This window comes from Chlorocebus sabaeus, chromosome 1, assembly GCF_047675955.1.
Source record: "Chlorocebus sabaeus isolate Y175 chromosome 1, mChlSab1.0.hap1, whole genome shotgun sequence".
Taxonomy (NCBI): Eukaryota; Metazoa; Chordata; class Mammalia; order Primates; family Cercopithecidae; genus Chlorocebus; species Chlorocebus sabaeus.
The window spans coordinates 29,431,168-29,456,641 of record NC_132904.1 but is presented as its reverse complement, the minus strand read 5'-3'; the positions used below and the strand labels follow the sequence as shown (position 1 = coordinate 29,456,641).

Genomic DNA, 25,474 nt, shown 5'->3' with positions numbered 1-25,474 from the left:
CAAGTGCTGTATTTTTTTTTTTAAATAATGCAATTGAAAAATCAGCATTTACTTAAGAAATCCCTTCTTTGTATCTGAATATCAAATTCATTCTAGGTTCTCCTTGTTTTCTTTTACAAAGAACAAGGGAAGGGAATAGACAGACATGATTCTGAGAGGAGGCAGGCATCTCGGGAAAGATAGAGGATGGGCTCAAAGACTCTTTTCTGATGAAATTTCATTGCATTTTAAAAGAACTGCAGATACAGGATTTTGTAATTTTCCCAGACAGTAGCATGGGGACATGATTGACTGTGACAAATACATTTTTGGCTTCACAAGATGAACTGCTGCCCAACTGATTATTCTTGTAACCTCCTTGAACCCTATTAACCCTTAGCAAAGGGTAATTATTGACTAGTAGGCAGGAATAGGGATGTTCAATTGACCACCAGAACCTTACCAAGATGACCATGCCCCAACAAGCAAAAGGAAATGTTTTCTCAACCTTGGATCTGTTTCCTCCCACACCTGTTCCCTTCTGTCGTCTCTATGCCCTTGCATGTCTCTTTTGCAAGGCAGACAATTCAATTACACTAACATTCATAGTGATAATGGTAATAAGATGAGGCACAAAGAAATTAATGTAACCCTGATCCTCAGAGAGATACCAGGATAGTGAACAGGCAGACAAGAAAACACTTAGCACACTCTGTTATGATGAATTGCTATGAGAGAGCTCTGAACAAAGTGTAATAAGGACAGACACCCTGAAAGAGGCACAACTCAAACATCACCTCTTCTGAGAAGCCTTCCCTCCTTCTCCAGGCTGACAAGGATGAGAATTCAGCCAACAAATGCTTACTGAGTGCACTGCATTAGGATCTAGGAGGACGTGATGATGAAGTAGTACTCAAAGTGCTTACTTTGTAGATACAAACAGACAGATGAATAAAATACGTAAAAGTTGTAACTGATGCAGTGAAGGAAGCAAACAGGGGGAATGAGGTAGGACTAGGAAAGAGAGACCTATTTTAGGTGGAATGGGAAGAGGAGGCCTCTCTGGGAAATATCATTAAAACTGAGGACCAAAGCATGCTCCAGGATCAGAGGGTGCCAGTCATCTGGGAAATGGCGGTAGGTGGAGGGTAGAAAGTGGTTCTGGAAAACAGAATGCAAATGTGGGCAAGACCATGGGATATCTGAGGAACTGAGGTAGAAATGAGTAAGCGTGTAGGTTGAGGCTGAAGGAAGAAAAAAAAGTCAGGGATATTACCAACCTTTCTGGCTTTGAGTTTCTAAACAGAATTTACTGAGATGGGGAAGCTTGGAAGTGGGTACAGATGAGTTTGTACGGGAAAAAATAAATCAAGAGTTCCATTGTACTATGATAATTTCCAGACATCTATGCATTGCACAAATGGAGACATCAGTTAGGTTGTAGGATGTATGAATCCAGAACCTGGGAAAAGGCCTGAAATAGAAACATACATTTGGGAGTTATCAGGATACATGTGCTATATAAATACCCAGGAAGTGATTCAAAGGGAATGCAGAGCCCAAGAGAAGATTGGGATTAAAACTGGGTCCAAGAAAATTTTCACAAACTATGCAAGAGCATAGATGATAAAGGGTTAAGGGAGGAAAGAGAAGAATTCCAACTAGGGAGACTTAGAAAGGATTAAAAAGGTAAATTAAAAAAAAAAAAAAAACAGCAAGCACTACTAAAATATATCCAACTCTAGCTGGCTGACTAATGAGGCTATAGAAGTAAGGACAAGCTGGCTGCCCCATCTGTCACTCTACGGATGACCAGGGTTGACCATGTGGACTTGACCATCTAGGCAGGCAGCCATTTCCTCACTGTCCCTTCTGGGTTGTGCTCCCCTATACTGTGGGATCAGTCTCACAGAGGCACCCTGCTCTTCCTGCAGGAACCCCCAAAGCGAGCAATGAATTAGCCTCAGGTTCTAACTCTTTCCTTCATCAGTATCTTCCACAGATAATTCAAGACCTCATCTTCATTAATCAAGCCTTTCCCTTAGCAGATGAACAGGCTTATAGCACACCCAGCCTAAAACTAAAACAACCCAACATATAATCCTGCTCCCGCCTTATCTGCTTTCCTAGTACCATCTACCTCTTACTACCATTTATGGAAAAAAATAATTTGCATTCATTTTCTCTCCACCCGTTCTCAACCCATGCCAACATAGCAGCAACTGCCATCACTTTGCTGACCCAGCTCTGGCAAAGGCCAATGATAGCCTTGAAATTGACTAATCCAATGACCACTTTTCAGTCCCAGGATTTGACCTCTCCATAGCATGCCGCACTATCGGCCACTTCAAGTCACCTGCTCACTCCTGACTCCCCTCCTTACTTCTCAGCACCCTGCACCCTGTGAATCACCTCCCTCTGCCCATCCTCGGATACTAGAGCTTACCAGGATTCTTCTGTCAGCCCAATTCTTTTCTCTAACTTCATGCTCTGTGCAGGTGAGCTCCCTTACATCTGTAATACAAATAGCACTCCATAAAGTTCCTGGCTTCTCGTGACTCTAACTGCCCAGTGAGCATCTCTACTGATATCCCATTCGCCACAAATGCTAAGCCAGTATGCTGAACCAAATTCACTGTCTTCTTCAAATTTAATTTCTCTCCTGAATTCCTTTTCTGCACTTACTTCACCCCCATTTGCTTAATCTAGAAAGCTGAGAGATGGCTTTAAGCCCTTCCAGCTGCACTTGGTCACCAAGTCCTTCTAAATATCCTTGGAATCTGGTAACCTATGTTCATTTCTATGCCTTAATTTAGGTCATAATCTCCCACCTAAATTATTGTTGCCATCTTCTAACTGGTCTCAGTGCCTCATTCCCCTTGATATGGTTTGGCTCTGTCCCTATCCAAATCTCAACTTGAATTGTATCTCCCAGAATTCCCATGTGTTGTGGGAGGGACCCAGAGGGAGGCAATTGAATCATGGGGGCTCGTCTTTCCTGTGCTGTTCTCGTGATAGTGAATAAGTCTCATGAGATCTGATGGGTTTATCAGGGGTTCCCACTTTTGCTTCTTCCTCATTTTTTTCTTGGTGCCGCCATGTAAGAAATGCCTTTCACCTCTCGCCATGAATCGGAGGCCTCCTCAGCCATGTGGAACTGTAAGTTTAATTAAACCTCTTTTTGTTCCCAGTTTCATGTATGTCGGGTATATTTAAGGGTTTTGTTTTTATTGTTAATAAAGTCATGTTTTTGTGTTATGGGAAAGGAGCCACTGGTCCAGAGGACAAAAGGTTAAAAGTTTTTGTTAAAAATAATTTCTTTGACAGTGAATAGTGGATCATTCATACCCTTTTATTTGGCTGTTACATTCTATGTGCAAAAATGTATTTCCTAAATGTAGATTGAATGTAATCAGTGACATCTTTACCCATAAACTGGAAATATGCACAATATCGATCTGCCATGGTAAATAACAGACTTGTAACTATTAAAAACAGGTACGGAAAGAAAAGAAAGGCAATTGCCAGTGAGATTTGGTTGGCTTGCTCTACCTTCTCTTGCTCTACAATTGAGTCACTGGAATTAATTTGTTGTGCTGGTAAAAACACAAACACAATGATAATCAATGTCTTGGTCTCAGAAAGCAGAGTCAACTGATGCAAGAAAATAAGGGAAAACACTCACAAAGATACAATTTGCAAGGCCTTGGGTTGTGTGAACGAAAGTGTTCTTTCACCTCTGAACATATCTTAATATTTGCCAGTGGAATAGAACAGAGATATGTCAACATATACATACCTTTGGCTTGAAGTTGACAGAATACCTGACTTCTTGAATCAACAGAACAATGCAGTGGATATTCCAGAAAGGATTTATCTAATTCATTGTTCACTTTTCTCCAGGTAAGGACTCCATGGGAAATAACTCTTGCAGGAGTGTGAAAATGGCTGCTGTCAACACTGAAAATATCAATAATAGCTACACTCTTGTTCCCAATATATTTACTTATTATTCCTTCTGACCCCTTCCATTATACTCACCACTCTAGAGAGAAATTAGTTATATTAATCTAATTTCTAGAGAGAAATTAGATTAATATAACTAATTTCTCTCTCTAGAGCAGGACTTTCAGATAACCATCTTTCCATTGGACATAGCACCCTTGGAAGGACTGGAATGAAGAGAAGGGCTTCTGTCATACGTACTTGGTGACTATGTGAGACACAGCTAAAACTGAGGAAGATGGCTAGGCATGGTGGTTCACGCCTATAATCTCAGCACTTTGGGAGGCCTAGGTGGGAGGATCACCTGAGGTCAGGAGTTCAAGACCAGCCTGGCCAACGTGGTGGAATCCCATCTCTACTAAAAATACAAAAATTAGCCAGGCATCGTGGCATGTACCTGTAAACCCAGCTACTCAAGAGGCTGAGGCAGGAGAATCACTGGAACCCAGAAAGTGGAAGCTGCAGTGAGCAGAGATCATGCCACTGCACGCCAGCCTGGGTAACAGAGCAAGACTCGGTCTCAAAAAAAAAAAACAAACCTGAGGAAGATGATGACCTTGAATTCTCCCCAGCCTGCCCATCAGAATCCACTTTCCCTGTCTTAAAGAGCAGACAAAAAAAATGACTATTTCTGGAGAACAGGATTGGGGCGGGAGATAGTCTTTTACTTTTTTACTTTATGCCATTTTGTAATATTTAAAGTTTTTATTTTTTAAGATACAGCTTTATTTATTTACTTATTTATTTCTAACAAATAAAAGTTGTATGTATTTATGGTATACAACATGATGCTTTGATATACACGTACACTGTGGAATAAAATAAATCAAGCTAATTAATGTATCTATTACTTTACATACTTATCATTTTTTGGTGGTGAGAACACTGAAAATCTACTGTTCTCCCAATTTTCAAGTACACAATCCATTGCTGTCAACTCTAGTCACCATGCTGAACAATAGGCCACTTGACGTTATTCCTCCTGACTACCTGAAATTTTGTATCATTTGACCCACAAGGTATAGCATTTTATTACAGATGATAGCTTTGTGGATGCCTGAATATTCATCACGAGCAACCAGACTCATTATTTTATTATCTTTCAAACATTTGAATTTAGAAACAGTGGTGGATGCTGTGACATGCTACCCAGATCCCTATCCCCCCACGTTCAGGACTGAATGATTCATTTGCCGAGCTGCTGGGCATGTTGATAAGTGACAGCTCTTAACTATATTCCCCCCAACCCCAACACTGTCCCCTGTTCCAGCACAGCCCCATTCAATGGCTGGTCAATGCAGGGGTAGAAAGGCCCGACTGTTTTCCTCAAGTCAGGATCATTCTGAAGGGTCATCCCTGTTCCAGAGCTCCTTGTGGGTGGGCAGGCTTTGGTGCGACTGTTTCAACCTCTCCCTCTGCCCACCCTTGTTTCCCTCATTCCTTCATGAGGATTTATGCTGAAAGCTCCTCCCAATAAACTCCATGCACACAAGTCTCCATCTCACAGTCTGCTTCCTGGGACCAATCAATGTCACCTCAACCCCAGTGTATCAATATCTGTGGAAAGAATCTAAAGTTCAGTGCTCTCAGACTAATAGATAATGAGTTCTCCATTTGAAATGTTAGCAATTAATTATGATCTAAAAATCAATGATCCTTCAAATGCTAAGATTCTATGATGATTTTATAAATATCTGCTGATTGACGGGATTGAGTTCCATAAAAATACTGGGAAAATAGATTCAGTCTATAATTCCATTACTCTCTATTCTTAGAAATTAGTCCAATATTTATTCTTTACACTTTTTCTAGACCGTATGTTGCATATAAATAGAAAAAATGATAGCTAAACCAATCCCCCAGGTACCATCAGCCACTTCAGAATATCTGAGATGTGTGTTGTTGGTTAATAACCATCCATTTCACTCTTGAACAAGTTTGTCTATTTGGGTTTTGTTCATGTTGACGTCCATCCACTTTCCTAAGAAATCTATCCAATTCCAACTGTTCTTTCTTAATTAATTTTTTTAGAGACGGTCTTGCTATGTTGTCCAGGTTGGAGTGCAGTGGTTATTCACAGGCATTGTGATAGTTAGCTCACTGCAGCCCCCAACTCCCAGGCTCAAGAGATCCTCTCGCCTCAGCCTCCTAAATAGCTAGGACTACAGGTGCACACCACTGTGCCCAGCCCAACTGTCCTTTTAAGTAAAGATTGAGATTAAACACAATCTTCAGCAGTTAGCTTTCCATGATATCTAAGAGAGAAGAATGATTTTCTTCCTTTCTCTGTTTTCTTCTACCTATCTCCCTTCGTGTACTACTCCTTCCTCCATTTCAAATTCTCTTGTTTGACATCTACAAATAGGTCTGACAATCATTTTCAATTACCTAAACTTATTCTCACTTTTTTATGGTGACCTTTTCTTTTGAATGTTACATCTCCACTCAAAGAATGACTTCTTTCTGTAATAATTGTTGTCCTTCTTAAGGCAGTGCCTCTTAAATTCTTTAAGATTCTTTAAGAATTTAAGATTCTTACATTATTTTTTCTTCAGAGGCACCTGGATATCTTGCTTTTTTTGAATGAAATTATTGAAGACACCCACTGAAACAAAAAATAAAAATAAAAGAAAAGCAAAAAAGGATCCATGAAATTTTAAGGAAATGTGGATTTATTGAAAAATATGGATAATACAAAACACAGTACAATTAGATGACAAAAAAAAAAAAACAAAAAAAAACTCAGTAACATCATAAAATTAAAACTTCTTTAAGGTTCAGTTTTTTTCATCTCTAAAATGAGATAATATTCCCTAGGGGGTTTTCAAGGATGAAATGAAGTCATGTATATATAGCCACATAAGCTTCCCTGATCCTATTTATATTTGTTTATGGTGATATTGAACACTGTAGATATATGTCATTGCCTCACTCTTACCAAATTCTATACTTGGCGGAGAAAGCTTTTATAATCAAAAGAGAATGAAATGCCATGGAAATTGGGATTCCCTAAGGATTGAAGGGCTTCCAAAGGGAGTCAGACCACCACCAGTGTGGACCAAGTGCTGACATTTACTGCCATCTGTTGGGTGATGAGCAAACTGTTCCACTCTTTAAAACACACAGAAATTCGCTTCTGGAAGATTTCTTCCTCAATTCAAAAGGCATCCTTAGGTCATCACTGTTTGCATCTGCTGTGAAATAAACTTCAGCCCCACTCATATAGAGACAAGACCAGTAGCTGTTTCAGGAAAAAGCGTAAGTTAAGTCACAACCCTAAACAGCCACACCTGAAGGCTGCAAAAGAAAAAAATAAATTCCAGGGGCTGCTATATGCTCGGCTACATTTGCCACTACAAAGCACATACCCAAGGCTCAATTCAATATCCCAAAGGTTGGGATATGCCCTGGGCTCTTTCAAAGCACTGCCTCTAGACTAGACAATGCTATTGGCTTCCTGACAACCAAACCAACAATCACAAAATAATTACCTCTCCATTAAGTACAACCTGGAGCAAAGTTAAAGAAAATAACAAGCAGTGCTTGGGTGGGGGTTGGGGGAAGGCAAGGTAGCTTGAATGATCTTTCCTTACATAGAAATGAGATTTTGAATAATTCTTCAAATCCAAAACCACTAGGCAATGGTATACACCAAGAGGATGGAACGCATGCTTTCAGTCTCTCGATAGCTTCCTTGGAGAGGTAAGGGGTCAAGCAGGTAACATGAGAAAAGCAGTCCCAGAACAGACTGTGTGCAACCTGAAAGGTATATGCCCTATCTCAAGAGACAGCCATTCCTCAACCCCAGTTAACCCCTGCCCTGCTGGACTAAGAGGTGTGGCCTAGTAACTACAGGCATGGATGCCAGAGCCAGGATGCTTGGGTTGAAGGCCTAGCTTTGTCACTCACTGGCTGTAAAATCTTGGGCAATTCACCTACTCTTTCTGTGCCTCAGTTGCTATACCTGTAAAATGAGGCTAAGAGTCACTCCTGCTGCATCATATTGTTGTGGGGATTAAATACATTGATACACATTAAAGTGTTTAAAGCCATACTGGGATATAATCACTCAATAAATGGTACCAAGATAAAAGGAAAGGTTGTTTTTCATCAGATCTCCCAATTTTTAAGAGAAGCCTGAATTGGGATTTTTTTTTTTAAGGTAAAACATTTTTAAGTATAGGTGAACAATTAAAACATGTTCAAAATCCTCTGTGAGCCTAAAAGAATATACCCATGGGCCACATACAGTCCACAGGCACCCAGTACCTCACGTCCAGTGCTGGGAAAAAGGCAAAGCGGGAGGCAGACAGGTCTCAGCCTCACTTCCAACTTCATCACCAGCTCTGTGATCCTGACAGCACAGTGGCTGGGAACTTGGGATGGCAGAACCACATGACAGAAAGTCCTGTGCCAGATTACAAACAGCAAGTGACAGATGGCCCTCCTGACCAAACGTAAGAGAAAAAAGTACTCTCAGTGATATAAGTGATGCCTCTAATATAGACGGGGCATGGGGACAGCATCTCCCTCCTTGACCCCAAATACGTCATTCAAGGTCTTTAACATTGCCGTCATCTATCCTAGAGACCAGGATTGACACAGATCAAGTCCAGCCACCAAATCGAGTTCATTCTTTTCATTCCATTTTCAAAGGACAGTTCTTGCTCAGTGAGACCATACTCTAAAGCAACTGTCGAGATTGCCAAAAACACCAAACAGCAGTTCCACAAACAGTGGTCATATCTGCTTCTCCAAGTGAGACATTAAATACATGAATGAAAAATAAATAAATATCAACATCATTGAGAAACAACACTTTTTAAAAGAAAAACCAAAGCATTAAGAAAATGAGGTCTTCTTTTTAAAATTTTAAAGATCTTCCTTTCATTCTCCTTTAATACTGCGGGCCCATTGTCTTTTCTGACATCATTTAAAGCCAACCAGACAGATTTATCACGAGATGCTAGTCCTTTTCTATTCTACCGACAAATATGTGGCCCATCTGCCTCCAGTCAATGATGGAGCACGTGGAGATGGAGCAATGAGATATTTTTAAACATTCCTTTAATTAATTCATTCCAAGGAGTTGGCACTTGGAGAGTTGCGGGGTGAGGGGCGGGCAGAGGGAGGAGAGAGCGAGCTCACGATCACGGTAAATAAAGAGATTTGCCATAATCTGGATTCTAAAACCCTTTCTATGAAGCATCCTGCCTGGCCCCCAACAAGCTGTTAAGGGCATGAAATCAAAAGCTGCAAGCAAGGCAGTGTCTGGTGTTTGTTAGATGTTTCTTCAGACTGCGAAGACAAGTTCTTTAAATGCAAGCAAAACTAAAATTTTATCTTCAGAATAATGCTTCTGCTTACTATTGCTAAAGATTTAATACTATCAGTGTGTTAGTAGATTAAAATAATTGTAGTAGATGATTGAAATGAAGAATAGTTTCAGCTCATGCCAAGAGGCAAGCCAGTCCAATGGGGGAAAAATTCAATATGAGAAACAATTCGGTTTGCCTTTAAAAGGGGGGAAACCAGATATCAGGGCATTGTGTGACACAGCCATGGAGGAGGGCAGGGAGGGGAGGATTTACATTGAAATCACTCTGTGTTGAGCTTCAAATTATGAAAAAGCTTTGCAATTCTGGAACTGTAGGATTTATGGCACACTGACCCAGAAATCTCACACTTAGCTGTTAAATATATTGCTCGTTTTTTGCAGCTGAAACATCATTGCTTAAGGACTTTTCCTTGTCTGACACATCCTTTAAAGCCAAAGCCAAAGGAGACACAAAACACCTAACTGTGTTGCATGGAAGAGGAAAAGAAGTGGCCATTGATACTGATGAACAGATTTGTCTTTTGGTTTTTAATAACATGGAGTTTCCGCCTCACAAGTTTCATCTGGATTTAGAAATTATTTCCTGAGAATTAAGCTTTCAATTACTCACAAGCGACTGTCTTAGTAAACATGAAATGGTTTTCTCATAGCTCTCCTAATATCTATTTTCCCCAAGGAGGCTGATTTCTATATTATTGAAAATGAGAAAAGAAAATTCCAGCCAAGCCTGAGGCATGCAACCTGCAAACCCCTCTAGACCACATAAGCCCCATATCTTTCACTCATTTTCCAATAAGTCCACTCTGTGGGCTCTTCCTCCTCTGACCTCAGATTCATTCCCAAGGGGAAAAGCGAGAGGACAATGGTTATGGTTTGCTTTTATTTGCTTGAAATAATAAATTCAAGGGGTCTCCCTTGCCAGGGTTTTTCCACTGTCAGCAGATTTCTGTTTCCCTTGCTCTTTAAGTCAAACTGAAGCACAGGCCCTCATGGCTGGCTTTTGCCCTGACCCCTTGGCTCACGGGAGCTGATCAGAAGACAGATTGCCTTGGGTCTCTGACACACAGAGTGACCTAGCCACCCCCCACCTCCAAGAAGATATTTCTAAAATGCCTGCCTCTTCAGCATCTGGGCACTCCACTGTGACCCAGTCTGTCATGGACACTAGCCTGGCTGCCACCAACTACTTATAATCTCTTTCCAATTTGGGTCAAGGACCTAAAAGCCATCTCCGTAATTCTAGCCATGACAGGGGACTCAGAAAAAAAGAATGCTCAACTATTAAATTCGACCTTGCTTTGCAGGAAAATATCTCTCAGAACCTGGGAACTACCAAAGTGTCCACTATTGATTTTTATAGAAACCGGATGCTAATAATCTCAATTCCAAATAATCAAAGCCCTCAGAAAACCAGACTGTGGTGGCATACGCTCTGCACAGGCAAAGACCAATGCACAGGTTACAAAGAGAATATCCTAAAAGGCAATTTGCAGGACAGGTATGCCAAAAGTTTGAGAGAAAGCCAGTAATCTGCACCAGCCATGCCCAGCACACATCATTTTCAGACGATAACCCCAAAGCTTTTCCAAGTATTGGAATCTTTCTGGAAAGATGGTATTATATTCTCTCTATATAATTTTATCCTTAAAGTCTATTTTTGTTGGACTGCCTACTTCACAGAGTTACTGGAAGAACCAAATGTGATGAGGTACACGAATGAGCTTTGAAAGTGAAGTGTTGGCCGGGCGCGGTGGCTCAAGCCTGTAATCCCAGCACTTTGGGAGGCCGAGACGGGCGGATCACGAGGTCAGGAGATCGAGACCATCCTGGCTAACACAGTGAAACCCCGTCTCTACTAAAAACACAAAAAACTAGCCGGGCGAGGTGGCGGGCGCCTGTAGTCCCCGCTACTCGGGAGGCTGAGGCAGGAGAATGGCGTAAACCCGGGAGGCGGAGCTTGCAGTGAGCTGAGATCCGGCCACTGCACTCCAGCCTGGGTGACAGAGCAAGACTCCGTCTCAAAAAAAAAAAAAAAAAAAAAAAAAAACAAAAGAAAGTGAAGTGTTAAACAAACATAAGATGTCATTATTGCTTCTAATAATTCTTTAGAAATTGGTAATTAACACGTTCTGCTGCTGTTAATGACATCACCGATAAATGTGAACCAGAATGGTCAGTTTCCCATATTACCCTATTCCCCAAACATTCTGGATCAAACAGAGTTGAACTGAAAACATATAAATTGAAAGCATATAACAATATTGCTATTTTTGCTTCCTTCTCAGTAATGTATGTTTCAAGGAAACAATTTCAATATTGTTAAATGGCAAAAGCCAACAAAGGAGATAGCCTGAGGAGTCTTAGTAAATTTTTCTTTACAAGGCACATTAATCAAAGATGTTAGAAGGGGCAAGAGATCTCATGAATCCACGTGAACAATTTACTAATAAAAATCCTTGACTGGATGGAACTAGACTTCTAAAAGGCAGATCCCAGACTGTTTCTGTATCCCCCCAATTCAGAGTTCCTCACATGTGAGTTCCACCCAACAAGTGCTCAGTAAATGCTCCTGGAATAAAAGAAGAGAAGAAGAAAGGAAAGACCAGGGCTTCTGAGAATGTCACCTGCTCATCAGTTACTGCTGTTAAATAATAACGGATCATAGATCCTATATTTGTTTCCCAGCCATTCAAGTTTTTTCAATTCTTTCATCTCTTAAATATAAATTCCTCTGATGAATCTTTTCTTAACCATACACGGTGCAGAAGGATGGGATTAATTGGATGGGAATCTTTCTAAAATGCTGAAAATCACTTTGGCTCTATATTGAATGTCACATCATTTGACAGCTTTCATTTAGGACAAAGGTGAAATAAACATACTCAGTTTGGGGTTGTCATAACTTCTCCTCTATCTGGCCATCAAAATAGGGAGTAAGCTGGATGCAGGATTTGGAAGACTTAATATCATCCATCTTTTTCACAGATGTCTTCCACCCTAGCCTTTACAAGCAAGGATAAGTCTAGAAGGTCCCTGAAGGCAACCAGAAATGCTTTCATATCTTTTCTCATATAAAAGGCTTTTTAATTAAACATGGGAAGGCACCGATCTTGATCAATATGGGTTCCTACTATCTATTTCTAGAGATCTTTTTTAGCACAAGGTACCACCCTCTTTGTACACAGGTGTCTTCCTGAAACATCTTTTTGGAGAAATAATAATCAAAAAAGTCCAAACTGCAGAATGGTTAGGGCAAAGGGAGAGACAAAATTTCATGCAATGACAAGATGCCAGATGCATTTGGAAGGACTCTGGGGGACAGAAAAGGAAGGAATTCCTTCTCCTGGACACAGAGAGACAGTTTTAGAAATATTTTCCTTCTATTGGAGATTGCAGTCTAGAGATCTGGCTTTGGATACCAGCTCTTCACGCCTGCTTAGAGATCCATTCCCCTAAAACAAGCCTGCGGAGTTGGTAAAATGTCTTAGAAGAAACTGGAAAATGCCAACACCACCACTTGAGCCCAGAGAAGTCCCTGATATTTGCTTTTCACATAACATGGATCCTGTGATCGCTTGCAAGTGAGTAAGTGCAATTTTGGGAATTAACCAAAGGACTGAGCTGCCCAGTCTTTTCATTGCCACTCAGGTTCTATCAAGCCCAAAAAGTTTTCTGAGAGATACTGGTCCAAAGATTCTGTTTGTGGACCTTTTCTTTGATGTGTGAGTATTCAAAGAATCCTTTTGCCCCCTGCAGCCCCTTCTGTCTCTTGCTAAAGACAGATGTCTTTAATTATCACTGTGAGGGAGCTTTCCCCATGCCAACTGCAGTCTCGGGAGGCAGGACACGACTCCAGACCCTCGGGCTGAATAGGGAAGCCAATGCTATCCCTGTCCGCTGGAGTCTGGCGACTCCTGCCCTTGTCCCAGACCACACGTTTTCCCGCCTCCTCCCGGGAAGCACCCAAATCTCTTCCATCCTTCCTTAGAGCTAGCCAGGGAGATTCCGCCTTCCAGGGACAAGGAGCGATCCGAGTGGGCCCAGCATCTCCACGGCGACTCTGCAAACCTAGCGTTCAAGGCCGGGCGCGCTGGTCCTTGCCCCGCCCCAAGGCCCGGTCTTGGCTCATTCATTCCGAGCCGGTCCCACCTGCAAGCCCGCGTCGGGCCTGCGGCGCCGCGCTCCAGGCGCTGCTACCCCGGTGTCTGCTCACACTGTGCCCAATCCCCTATTGTTTTGAAATCTCAAAAGTAACCTCAAGAGGATTTCTTCCTCACACTCTCACGCCCCCAGCGCACCTTACCGTTTTAATCAAAATACAACAACCCTCCGCCTCTCGCATTTTCAAAGGATTAAGCAGCAATCTCCAAGAAAGAAAATCAATCCCCTCCCCACCATCGCATCCCCAGCCAAGCCACTGCTCCGCCACCATCTCCCAGGCCCGCCGCCGACGCCTCTCTGTCCCCATCCCGGATAGGGGCACCACCACCCCGCGCGCGACCCCGCTTTCCCGCGGGTACAGCTAAAAATCCCCTCACCCTTCCGTGGATGCCATGGTCTGGGGAACGCCCCCTCCTCTTCAGCACTATCCGGCAGCTGTGGGCGAGGGAGAGAGCGGGCGCCGGGGTGAGCGCGAAGTGCTGCCGGGAGCGGTATTTAAGAGGAGCCTCTGCCTGCCCTTCCACCCGCCTCCGGGGTAAGCCCTTTAGCGCCTCAACGGGCGCAGGAGGCTCCTGTGGGCGCTAATCCGCGTCCCGGCTCTCCACGGCGCGCGACCCGTGCTCCCCTCCGCCCGCGGGGATGGCGCTTGGCGTGAGCTCCGGGGGCTCCGAGGGTGGCTTCCCTGAAAGAGCGATGCGCCCGGGGCTGCAGGAGGGCGCACGCCGGAGATGCGCCCCTGCAGCCGCTGCCACCTGTGCTTTGCTGCGGGGCTCGCGGGTGCGGCGAGTGGCGGGAGCAGAGAGTGGTGGCAGAGGACAGTGAGCGTGCGTGCGCGTGTGCGGGTGTGTGCGCGCCGGGGGAGGCGGTGGAGGCCGCTGCGCCCTGGCTCGGCGCCGGCCGGGGAGGGATTGCAAGGTTTAGCCCCGCCGGAGCTGGGGATTTGCAGGCGATCCCTCTCTATTTTCGTCGAGAGCTGACATCACCCGCGCCGCCGCCTGGGGCAACTCCTTTAACCGCCGCCCCCCGCCCCCAACTCCAGACGCGGTCCCTCCTCTGCCATCCCTCCCCCCAGCCTCTCGCCATAAATTAGCCAAATAAGAAAAGAGGCCCCGCCGCTCGTCCGGGAAGGCTTGGGCAGCCGGTGGCAGGAGCCCAGGATCTAACGAGTCGCTATTGTTTCCCCTGAAGCCCGCGTGGCCCCGGGTCACCCCGTGAGGGGTGAAGCACAGGCGACGGCGCGGAGACCCGGGATGCCCCTCCGTCTCCGCCTCCCTGGAGCAGCCCCTGGCGCTCCCTCCTCACTCCCCGGGGCACCCGCTTCAGCTCACACTCACCCCCAAACTCACAGGCGGGCACACCCACCCCATCCTCCCACGTCTGGGGGTCCCAGGCCCCGCGGAGTCGAGCGGCTGAAACACGCGGGTGGTGCAGCCCAAACGCGGCCCAGCTGCGCGCCCTCCCCCGCCGAAGCTCGAATAAATCTCCGGCCTTCAATTATTCAGCGAGATTAATATTAATGCAGCTCCCTGGGGGCGGCGGGCGGGGTGCAGGGGAGGCCGGGATTTTTTTTTTTTTTTTAGGCGGAGAGAGGTCGGCCTGGTGGGTGCGGGCTGAGAAGGCGCGGAGAGTTGGCCGAAGTGAGTGGCGGCGGACGCTTCTCCACCCACTCGGCGCTGCTCGCCGCCTGCTTCCGAGACCCGGGGGCGGCGCACAGAGACAGATGGGCTTGTGTAAGGAAGAGTTCGAGCCTTCCGGATGGCTTTGCATAAAAATGACGAGACCTGTGCAGCTTTGATTATCTCTGGAACACAGCAGGAACCTAGGGTCCCGCTACCTGCCGACCCTGTGACCGCAGAGCAGGCAAAGCCTCACTTTCCTCGTCTAGACAATGGAACCCAAAAGAACTCACTTGGAGAGCCACAGGAAAATTAAACAGACTCTCTTTTCCCCCAGGGTAGACGCTCTTCCGATTTGCCCTGTGCTGGACCTTGTTAGACGATGTAACGCTACTGGCCACGTGCAAACTCTCAGAGCAGGTCCTGGGGATGGTGCCAGAGGAGCCGGGGTCCCAGCAGGACGATTGGTAGTTAAATGCCGGGCGCTGATATCCGAAGGCTTGAGTTCTTCACCACATTCTAGCTGAGTAACATAGGGCAAATTCCTCCATCTCCTTTTCCATCCCACCTGTAAAATGGGACTATCTTCTCCCACTTCTCTGTGCTAAGATAACTAAATGAAATGGAGAAGATATGTAAAGTTCCTAAACTGGCGTCCGGCACCCAGTAAACCCTCCAAAAATGTTCAGTGCATTCTCAGAGTCCTTAGAAGCCAGTTTATTGGACAAAATATCCAAGTATGAATAGACAGATGAGAAAAATAACAAGAAAAAGAGGGAAAACACATTAATAGAATTTAAAAAATAAATCTCAGCTCACCTCCTTCCTTTACTGTCCTTTACAAAATCTGAATCCAAACGTCTTCCTCCATCCATGCCTTTCTCCATCTCTCTCCTCCCCTCTTCTCTCTCAATCCTGTCTGCACCATTAGAATCATCATCAGTATCTTACTCATCCTAGGGTCCTTCAGAACCACTCTAACTTTGCATTTTCTTTATTAAAAAACAAACAAAAATACCATAAGCATCCTTCGGGGGCATTTGACTTTGGGTACTCTCCTCTTCCAAAAAATTATTGTTTACCCCGGTAAATGTGTTTAAAAATAATTTGTAGATGAAAAGCTACCTTCTTTCACTTTGGTATTATGTTTGACACTCTCTCCTCTTAAGCCCCGTCAATGTAAGTGTGTGGCTTTGTATCTGAAGTTGTCACATATACAAACTTTACAGTCTAATTGTCTAACTTTACAATTTAGGCATTTTTCTGCTGAGGTGGCAACTGGAAAAGAAGCCATCTCCATCTCTCCCAGGCCTAGATATTAATAATCCCAGGGGCACTACTCTGCTATTAGCACCCCCCTTAACATGAACATGAATGAACTACTCCATCACAATCCCTCAGTCTCTACACACAGGCTTTGGGGGCTGAGCTGTGCCATTCATTCATACTGCCAAGAGCAAGGCACCTGGTGGTACATAAATACAAGGTAAAAAGGAAACAGAAAAAGGAATAGAGTTGTTTTCACCTTTTTAAACATTCAATTTAAAAACTCTTTATTATGTTTTGAATGCTCAGGACATGAGAGAATCCAGGTGAATCATCCAGCATGGCCGAATTAGATGGAGTCATCATTCCAGTTTGCCACTTTCTCTGTAAGCCCTGATGTCCCGTTCTACACTTGAGAAACATTTGCATTCAGCTCCTCTGGAAGACCAGGTCTATTAAGTCACATGGAGCATGCCACAGATAATTCTGGCTAACAAACATTAGCTAGAAGAAACTGGTTCTCTTTCTTTGTGCCAGAGGGCTTTTGCCAATATTCACACCAATTATTTTTTAACAAACTGGAGCAGTTATTTTCAACACTGGCTGCCCATTAAAACGTTCTGAGAGAGCCTTTTAGAAAATAATAATACTCAGGCCACCTTTCAGAGATTTCTGGTTCATCCATCTTGGGGGTTAGGCGGGGGCTGACTTGGGTATTTTTAAAGGACTTCCCCAGGTGATTGAGCCCACTGCGCAGCCAGAGTTGGGAAGTGCTAGACTAGAAGTGGTTCAACAACATAGAGAAGGGTCTAGAAATAGGGCTCCAAGTAGTTGGAACATGGTACATTTAGCCTTTGGAAAGAAATTGCTAGGGAAGATATGATATAGGGCTGATCCTCTTGCCTTTAAAGACAGGGAATAAAAAACTTTCCAGGCAAACACACACTTGTATGTTATTCTAGAAAACCAATGTGAGCAGCTACAAAAACATAGAGCTTTCTTCTAATGTTGTGCACACACAAAGCATTAGGGGTTAGCTACTGTACAGCATGCGACCATGCTGAATAAAAACTCAGCTCTAGGTCAGACAGTTCTGCCTTAAATACTATCCCTGCTAAGTATTAGACTCTGTGTTACCTTATTCTGGGCACAGGATCTTAGCTTCCTCATCGCCAAACTGGAGAAGATAATAATGGCCACCATCGGGGTTGTGAGGATTAAATGGGATGTGTGGGAAATGCTTACATCTTTTTCATGCTCAATAGAGAACCATCCTAGACACATGGGAAGAGCAGCATTCACCCAGTGTAATTTACAGCGAGTTGTCTTGAGAACCTAGCCTCCCCACCTACCGTGTGACTTCAGGGTCTCCTTTTAATCTTCACAGCAAACTACAAGTCTCTTAACCAGCAATAAGTTAATAGAACATTGGAAGGAGAACAGAACAAGGCCAACCCCACAAGCTGCAGGAATATTTATGAATTTGCTGGCATCTCTCAGTCTCCTCTAGGGATCCCACAGTCATGGCGAAAGCAGAAGACTGACATTTATGTATAGATTTACCTTTCTTAAGTCTAGCTAATGGGTTCTCGAACTTCAGTGTCAACAAGAACTACTCTGCAGGACTGCATACAAGAAAATCAACTGTACCATACTCTGATAGGTGATGTAAGGGATTCTTAAAAATGAATTTTGATCATAAGCGTTTTTTTATTTGTTGCCTTATTGATTCTTGACTGAAACTTAACCCAAGTTCCCAGAAGCAAGTTACTATAGCTGAGTTAAGGTAGTGTGTGAGCTAGAACTTCGTGGTAGTCGTATGAGCTTAGCATTCCCCTAGTAATTCCTATATGCATAATGTACTGTACCTTATGTATTGTATCTTGTTTGGTTCCTAAGATGACCTCCTGCAGAAAATATTATTAAACCACCTTTTTACAGAGGAGAAAACTGAGGCCAAGAGGAATTAAGGAATTTGCCCAAGGTTGTATTTGTCGGAGTCCCAGCTTAAAAAAAAAAAAAAAAGAAGAATAGCATATTTAAATTAAGTAAATTGTGATAAGTTTAATAAAGGAGTCATTTAGAAGGGTGTGGGAGGGGGTAGGGAAACCCTAAGGGATAGGGCAGACTCCCTGGGCTACTAACAGTAGGAAACAATTGCCCATCCTAAGCCAAAGGGAGGGTGCCAGGACCCACAGGAGAGTTATGCAGAAGGCCACTTGACAGGAGCTGAGACTGTGGCCATAGCAGCCTGCTGGAAGGGGGTCTGGGAATAAATACCCCAATGCCCACTTTCCTCCAGTCCTTCTTTTCCTTCCGGGACTCTGTACTGGCCAAAGCCAGATGGAAGCTTCAGGGCAGGAGAGTCCACTGAAACAATTCACATGCAGTCCTTGCAGTTCAACCTCCCTGAGAAACAGAGGATGGAGAAGGGTGAAGAATGGCTCTACAGGGCTAATGGATGAAGTCAGGGTTTGCGTTTAGGCAGTCTTCCTGCAGGGATCTTGCTTTTTAACCTCTCTGCTATGCAACTTGGAGTGACGATGTTATCATTATTGGAACAGGTAGCCCCCATAACATGTGGGACCTCTCTACTATGGGGTTTTCCAGCAGATAAATAGACTTAGTCAGACTATTTACTAGAAATCAGAAGAAGGTATATATATACTATGGAAGAAATCACAACATGGCCTCAAATTTTTCAGTCCTAAATGCTACAATTCTCAACATTCTTCAGCAATTATTGTAGGAGCTTAGTTGGACCAAAGAAGGGACAAAGACTCCCTTATATTGGGCTCTTCTAAGGGATTCATCCCCTGTCTTGGCTCTCCTGCAGAATGTTTCAGATTGGTCATTGCAGCTCCACATAAGGGAGGTGGGGTGGGAGTGAACTCCTAATATAGAAAAAAAGAAAAAAAAAAAGTCCTACATTGCTTTCCCATGAAAGGCTGCTGAATAAAACCATTCCCCCTCATGATGACAACAAAGGAGAAATGTTTCAACGTTCAAAGTTTATCAGAAGAAAGTGACCTAGAGAGAGAAATAACAGCCAAGTGACCCAAGGGTTATCCACTCGAAAGTCACTGTCATTTAGTAATGTCTGAGAAATATGAAGTTGACTTTCCCCCCATGTGTAATTACTGTTTCATCTGCTTTGCTTTTTAAGATTATTGATGCCCTCCAAAACTTAGTAATGAGAAAACTATCCACCATCAGCTCGTTAGGTGGGGTATTCATATTTGTGGTTCTTTGCAAAGTCAGAACCACTCTGGGAACAGATTTGTCCTTACACTTTCTACACAGCTGTTCTTGGTAAAGTAAATCTAGGCAGGCCCGTATTCAAATCCCACTTTCTCCACAAATGACACTGAGTGGGTCACCTAATCTCTTTGAGCCTAAACTCCCTCCTCTGTAAAATGGAAATAATCCTTGTAGCTTCAAAAATTATATATGTAAAGCAGATATCACAAGTCCTGGCATGTAGTGTGAATACACTGTTGGTATACAATGTCCTCTGCCTGCCTAAATAACCAAGGAATTATAAGCTTTGTGTCTGGATCTATCTGTAACACCTTGACCCATTCATTAACTATAAGACTAGACACCTTAATGGTTTTTTTTAAAATTAAATAAAACAGAGGACATAGTAAGGGCTCCTTAATATGACAACTAATACGAGTTTGCTAGTTTTCAAAAATATGAGCTATTTTAGGATGAATGAAAAACATGAATGGAAAATTATTATATAGTGTTCCAATTTCAGAGGAAAGATAGTATTCTCTGACAGTGTTGGTTCTGAAGCCAAGAGCATGCAAGAGAGAAACTGGAGAATCCTGAAACCAAATTGAAAAGATTTCGGAAAGATAAATGGGTTTAGAGCAATAAGTAGCAGGAGGAGAATATTCACAGTGGCACTACCAGGACATTGAATTAAGAATGCTAATGTGGCCACAGAAGTTATAACAGTCTTCCAAATTAGACCAACCTGGGAACCATCCATCTTGACCATGTTTGGAGCAGTGAGATTCAAATTGAGTTCATCATTCTTTCTTTCCATTTTGAGTGACCTTGAGTAAGTTATTTAACCCTCTGAGCATCAGTGGGTATAGTAGTGACCCCATCCACTGGGCTTATATGAGAACTGAATGAGGCTATGTCACATAAAGCACTTAGCACAGTTCCTGGCACACTGAGCTGTTGAATCATCTTTATGATGTCAGCTTCCTAGCTGCTGGCACTCTCATCACCCAAAAGATCGGTGGTGATGCTTTGGTTTCAACAACACAGTACAGCTACAGATGAGCCAGCCTGTAGCCCTGTCAGTCTGGTGGTGGTCACTGAGTAGACTCAAGGGAATCATCTGTCTTAAGGGTGTTTGGAGCTGTAAGATACAAGCTGAGTTCATTCACTCTTCTTGTTAATACACATTAGCAAAAGAGAAGTCTGGGAGTTCTATTTTTACCTCATTCTCTTAGCTGATGAGAAAAAAGATATTACTTCATAGAAATCTCAATTCAGACTGAGAAGTTGGTCTAAATATAATCCATTCTGCAGGCCGAAATTGTCTCATTAAGTAGAGGGCTCGGGAAGGCTCAAACAGTGGATAGCTATGCTTACTGCCTGATGAATTCTAACGGAAAGACTGTGAATTCATCCCATTTGTTTAGTATAGATGAAGAAAGGAGACAACGGAAAAAGATGAATTGTGAGTTCTCAGTATATCATTCCCTCTGTCAGCATTTCTGCTACAAGATGACTTGAGGCTAAATGTCAGGGGTAGTGCAAATTCTTTATGCCCACCATAAAAACCATAACATTTTGAATTAGAGCAACTGTCTATTTTTTTAGCTGCTTGATCCTGTATGAAGCGGAAATATTCTTTGGGAGTGATTACTGGTATTTTAATTTCTACCCCCAGTTTCTCCTAACCTTGGCAATGATTGCCAGTAATGCCTCCATCTTCCCTCTTCCCTTTGTTCTGCTGGGACATTATAATATTCAGTAGTGACAGCCTCATGAGGAACAAAAGAATGGAGAGATTTTTTTTTTTTTTATCTTTGGGGGGATTTCTTTGCTGAACAGCAGCTCACTGTGATTAAATGCTAAGTGATTTGGATAAAGGACTGAATCAAGGACCCAAGCCAGAATCTGATGACCTCAGAAAATCCAGCGATGTTATTCTTGTTCTATTTTCTCTGTTCACTTCTTTATGAAATTCCTTGGTCATTCTGAAAGAGGCTGTGTATCACATCCCAAAAGTATTTTTCTTATAAAGCAATTTTCCCTAATAAGAGAAAGAGAGAGCAACCAGGTAATTTAGTTTTAAATTGAGATTACAGATTCAGAGTTGTTGTTGTTTTTTTAAATCAAAGACTAAAGGACTAAATTATGCCTTTTCGTAACTGCAGTGAATTGGAAGTTATCCCAGTTCACTCTGAGGTTTCATTTCATTAGCACCTGGACACAGCTTCATTTGTAACACCCTGTTCCGCTTTCAATGGAATATAAACAACTTTTCCTGAATTGCACATATTTAAGCACAAAGGAAGATCATTCTTTCCTTCTCTCTTGTGTGGAATTACTTTTTCCTAGAAACCATAAGTTCAGGAACATAACAGTGGTTCGTTTTTCTCCAAGAATTCAGTCTTGAATGTATTCCTCACCTGAGAAAGCTATTCCCTAATTTTATCTACTGACTTTTTTTTTTCTTTATTGACAAAGCTCTCCATCAAACCTAGTCCAAGCTTCTGGATAAACACTCAGTGAATTGGAATACAAACGTGAAGTGAGCCCTAAAAAACTCAGCCATTGAGACAGTCTTCTTAAAATGCTGGGCCTCAACAGCACATCCGGGCAGAGCTCTGCCAGGGAAAGCAAGTCCTGCTGCCAAGAAAAGCAAGGAGAGACCACAAATTGCTACCAAGCCACTCCAAAATGTTCTTTCCAACAGCCCTATCTTTCCAACAGCCCTGACAAGATAAACTTCCCCAAGCCCTAGGGATCCAAAGTATTTCACTTGAAATTTTCACAGGATACTAAAGAAGGAGAAAAAATAAGGCAGGAGTAAAGATATGTGTCTTACTTCTTTGGCTCATCCATTGGCTGTCAGCTTTCTTCTTTTAACTCATCTGATATCATTTAAGAACAACATGCAGTTGTGTCAATGCAATGAGACTCAAGGTCTTTATTCATGTCCAGGTTAGGACAATACAAAAGCCCAAATTCAGGTCAGGCACGGTGGCTCACGCCTGTAATCCTAGCACTTTGGGAGGCCAAGGCAGGCAGATTGCCTGAGCTCAGGAGTTCAAGACCAGCCTAGCCAACACAGTGAAAACCCGTCTCTACTAAAATACAAAAAAAAAAAAAAAAATAGCTGGGGCCGGGAGCAGTGGCTCATGCCTATAATCCCAGCACTTTAGGAGGCTAAGGTGGGTAGATCACCTAAGGTCGGTAGTTCGCGACCAACCTGACCATGGAGAAATCCCATCTCTAACCCCGTGTTTCATCTTATGTATTTTCCAAACTCGCTCCTTATAGTATCTTCCTTTCTTCCTGTCCATCATGCCAATGACTTGATTGAAGTTCTAACTACCTGTGAATGAAAAGTTAACAGTCCCACTTGAATTGCCCCTTCCTCTTAATTCCTTTTGGAGTTTACATAAGAAAATACAGAGTGAGTTGACTACTCAGTCACTCATGAAAAGTCCATTTAGTGTATAAACCTGATCACTCCCAAGGAAAGTAAGTCTTGTTTAAATCATATAGATTTTACTTAAAGTTTGTGTACCATATGATTAAATTTATGTGATACGTAAAATTTAAATAAAATCTGTATGAGTAGGGAAAATGCTTATATACATACAGAGATGCTCCTCAGCTTACTATGGGGTTCCATCCCAATAAACTCATCATAATTTGAAAACATCATAAGTCAATAATGCACTTAACATACTTAACCTACTTAACATCATAGCTTAGCCTCGCCTTCCTTAAATGTGCTCAGAGCACTTACATTAGCCTACAGTTGGACAAAATCATCTAACAGCCTATTTCATAACAAACTATTAAATAGGTATCTCATGTACTTTATTGAACACAGTACTGAAAGTGAAAAACAATGGTTGTATTGGCACTTGAAGTACGATTGTGCTAAATGCATATTGTTTTCCTACTATCATAAAGTCAAAAAGTCTTAAGTCAAGCCATTGTAAGCCAGGGAGCATCTGTATATGTATATGTGTGTTGCATCTGTATATGTATATGTGTGTATGTGCGTGTATATATATGCATGTATATATGAATATATGTATATATACATATAGTATATATACACATATATATTATATATGTATATTTTATATATATATAGTCAATGCCTTCCAACCAAAGACCACTGGAAACATACCTGTAATTGAACAAGTGGGATTTTTTGCTCCTTGCAATGAGGTAGGATGCACATCATGGCCAACTATGGGATGTCTCATCAAGAGTGTGTTAGAAAGGAGTTACAGGATTTGAGTTTCTATTAAGTGATCTTAGGTTTCAAAGTGGGGCTTTGTTCTGGATTGGATGGGAGTAATTCTATAATTGGCCATGTAATAAATCTTATCTAAAAGGAAAAAAGACTATAAAGAGGCTACCACTGTAATTGATGAAGCAGCAGCAGTCACTCATACTAATTAGCAGAGGGGGATATTTAGCACCTTTGTAGTTTGCATAGTCACCTGGCTTTTGTCTGTTATTACAGAAGTTATGAAGTGGTCTTGTTTGGGTCTTGATCCATCAAAGTTGCAGAATAATTCTGACGATGTTGGCATTCTGTGAAAGTATTTATCTTCAACAAGAGAGCATCACAGTCTCATTGGGAGTGCCAGATCAACTCCTGGGCACCAAAGCCCAGCTGGTATAATGTCAGATGTCAGGGGCTACATGGATACATAAAAAACACAAAGCAATCATCACAAAAGAAATCAGAACCAAAGTACTCTGGATGAAGCAGGAGCCTTCTCTGGTGCTCCCTGAAGGTGTCCTCAGTCGACAGCCACTTTTTCAGCATTAGTATTCCATAACTTGTGACTGCTTTGTTCCGTGTCAACTTAGGGAAACTGAAACTAGGTTGCAGAATTCCCTTCCCTGTATGGTTCCAGGTTAGTGAGCACAAGAGAAATTGACATGAGATTTGGAAAGGAGAGTGAAGCAATGCCTACTTTCATGCTTTGGGAGTTGTTTAAGCACATAAGACTCTGTGGCAGCTCACACACAATGTCACTATCTGTCAGCTCACCTTGTTGGGGTGAGAAAGCACCCAGGCCCACAGCTCTTCCAATGCCTGCTGAAAATCCTCCTCTGGCTTCCCTGAGTCCTGGACTGGGTGAGTGTGCAGCTATGAGCAAAGGGCACCTGCTTCTACTACAAGTCACTCACATCATGGAGACTGGAGGCAGCAAGAGACAAACACAGGTTTCCATTTGTCCTTGCTTTGCTGACTTCACATCCAGCTTTCCTTCCTGACCACTGGTGTGGTTGATTTTAGATCCAACACCAGAAACAAAGGCAACAGTCTTGCACAGACTTCTCCATCAGTGGTCACAATTTTGTGTGGTTATCATAATCTCTTATTCTATAGGACTGTTAAAAGTTCTGATTCTCTGAAAAGCCCCTGACTTATATATGCTCAAGATTTCTAGCTTTGGAGTTCTATGCTAGGAGGCAAGGGCTATGTTACAAAAAGAGATGGACAACATTCTGATAGCAGCCAGATATGGCCAAGGGACAAGCTTGGATCTGATCCTCTTTGCCTGCCTCAAAGTCTTAGGTGAGTGTGATCGAGTGTTCATAGCCCACAAGAGCAGTGCTAGGGTAGGAAGATCTAGGGGTGGTGGCAAATGGCCATGGAGCTATTAACCAAGCAGCCTGGGATGTCATTACCAAAATTTCAGGCCAGATTCAGCTTCTGAGGGGGCCAGAGTCATAGCTAAGGTGATGTACATGTGAACCAAATCTGAGTAGTAAGACAAGAAGAGAAAATAACACAAGTAGTAAAGAGAGCATTAAAAAGAAGTAGAGAACATGATATTCCAGGTGGAGGGTCAGGACACAGTCAGGAGAC

General features: G+C 42.8%; 1 protein-coding gene across 2 annotated transcripts in view; it reads right to left on the bottom strand.

Moving 5' to 3' along the window:
• SLC1A2 (solute carrier family 1 member 2) overlaps window positions 1-14,927 on the bottom strand; it is a 168,796-nt gene extending 153,869 nt beyond the window's left edge. The window contains exon 1 of one of the 2 annotated variants that reach the window (XM_037999521.2): window positions 14,818-14,927. Coding sequence is in view for 1 of the 2 variants with exons in the window: in XM_008002055.3 (XP_008000246.1) it covers window positions 13,861-13,877 (17 nt within the window). In the remaining variant the exon portion in view is untranslated. Of the gene's footprint in view, window positions 1-13,860; window positions 14,480-14,817 lie in introns of those variants that run through there. The other variant, XM_008002055.3, reaches the window with a different exon arrangement.
• Window positions 14,928-25,474: the final 10,547 nt, after the last annotated feature.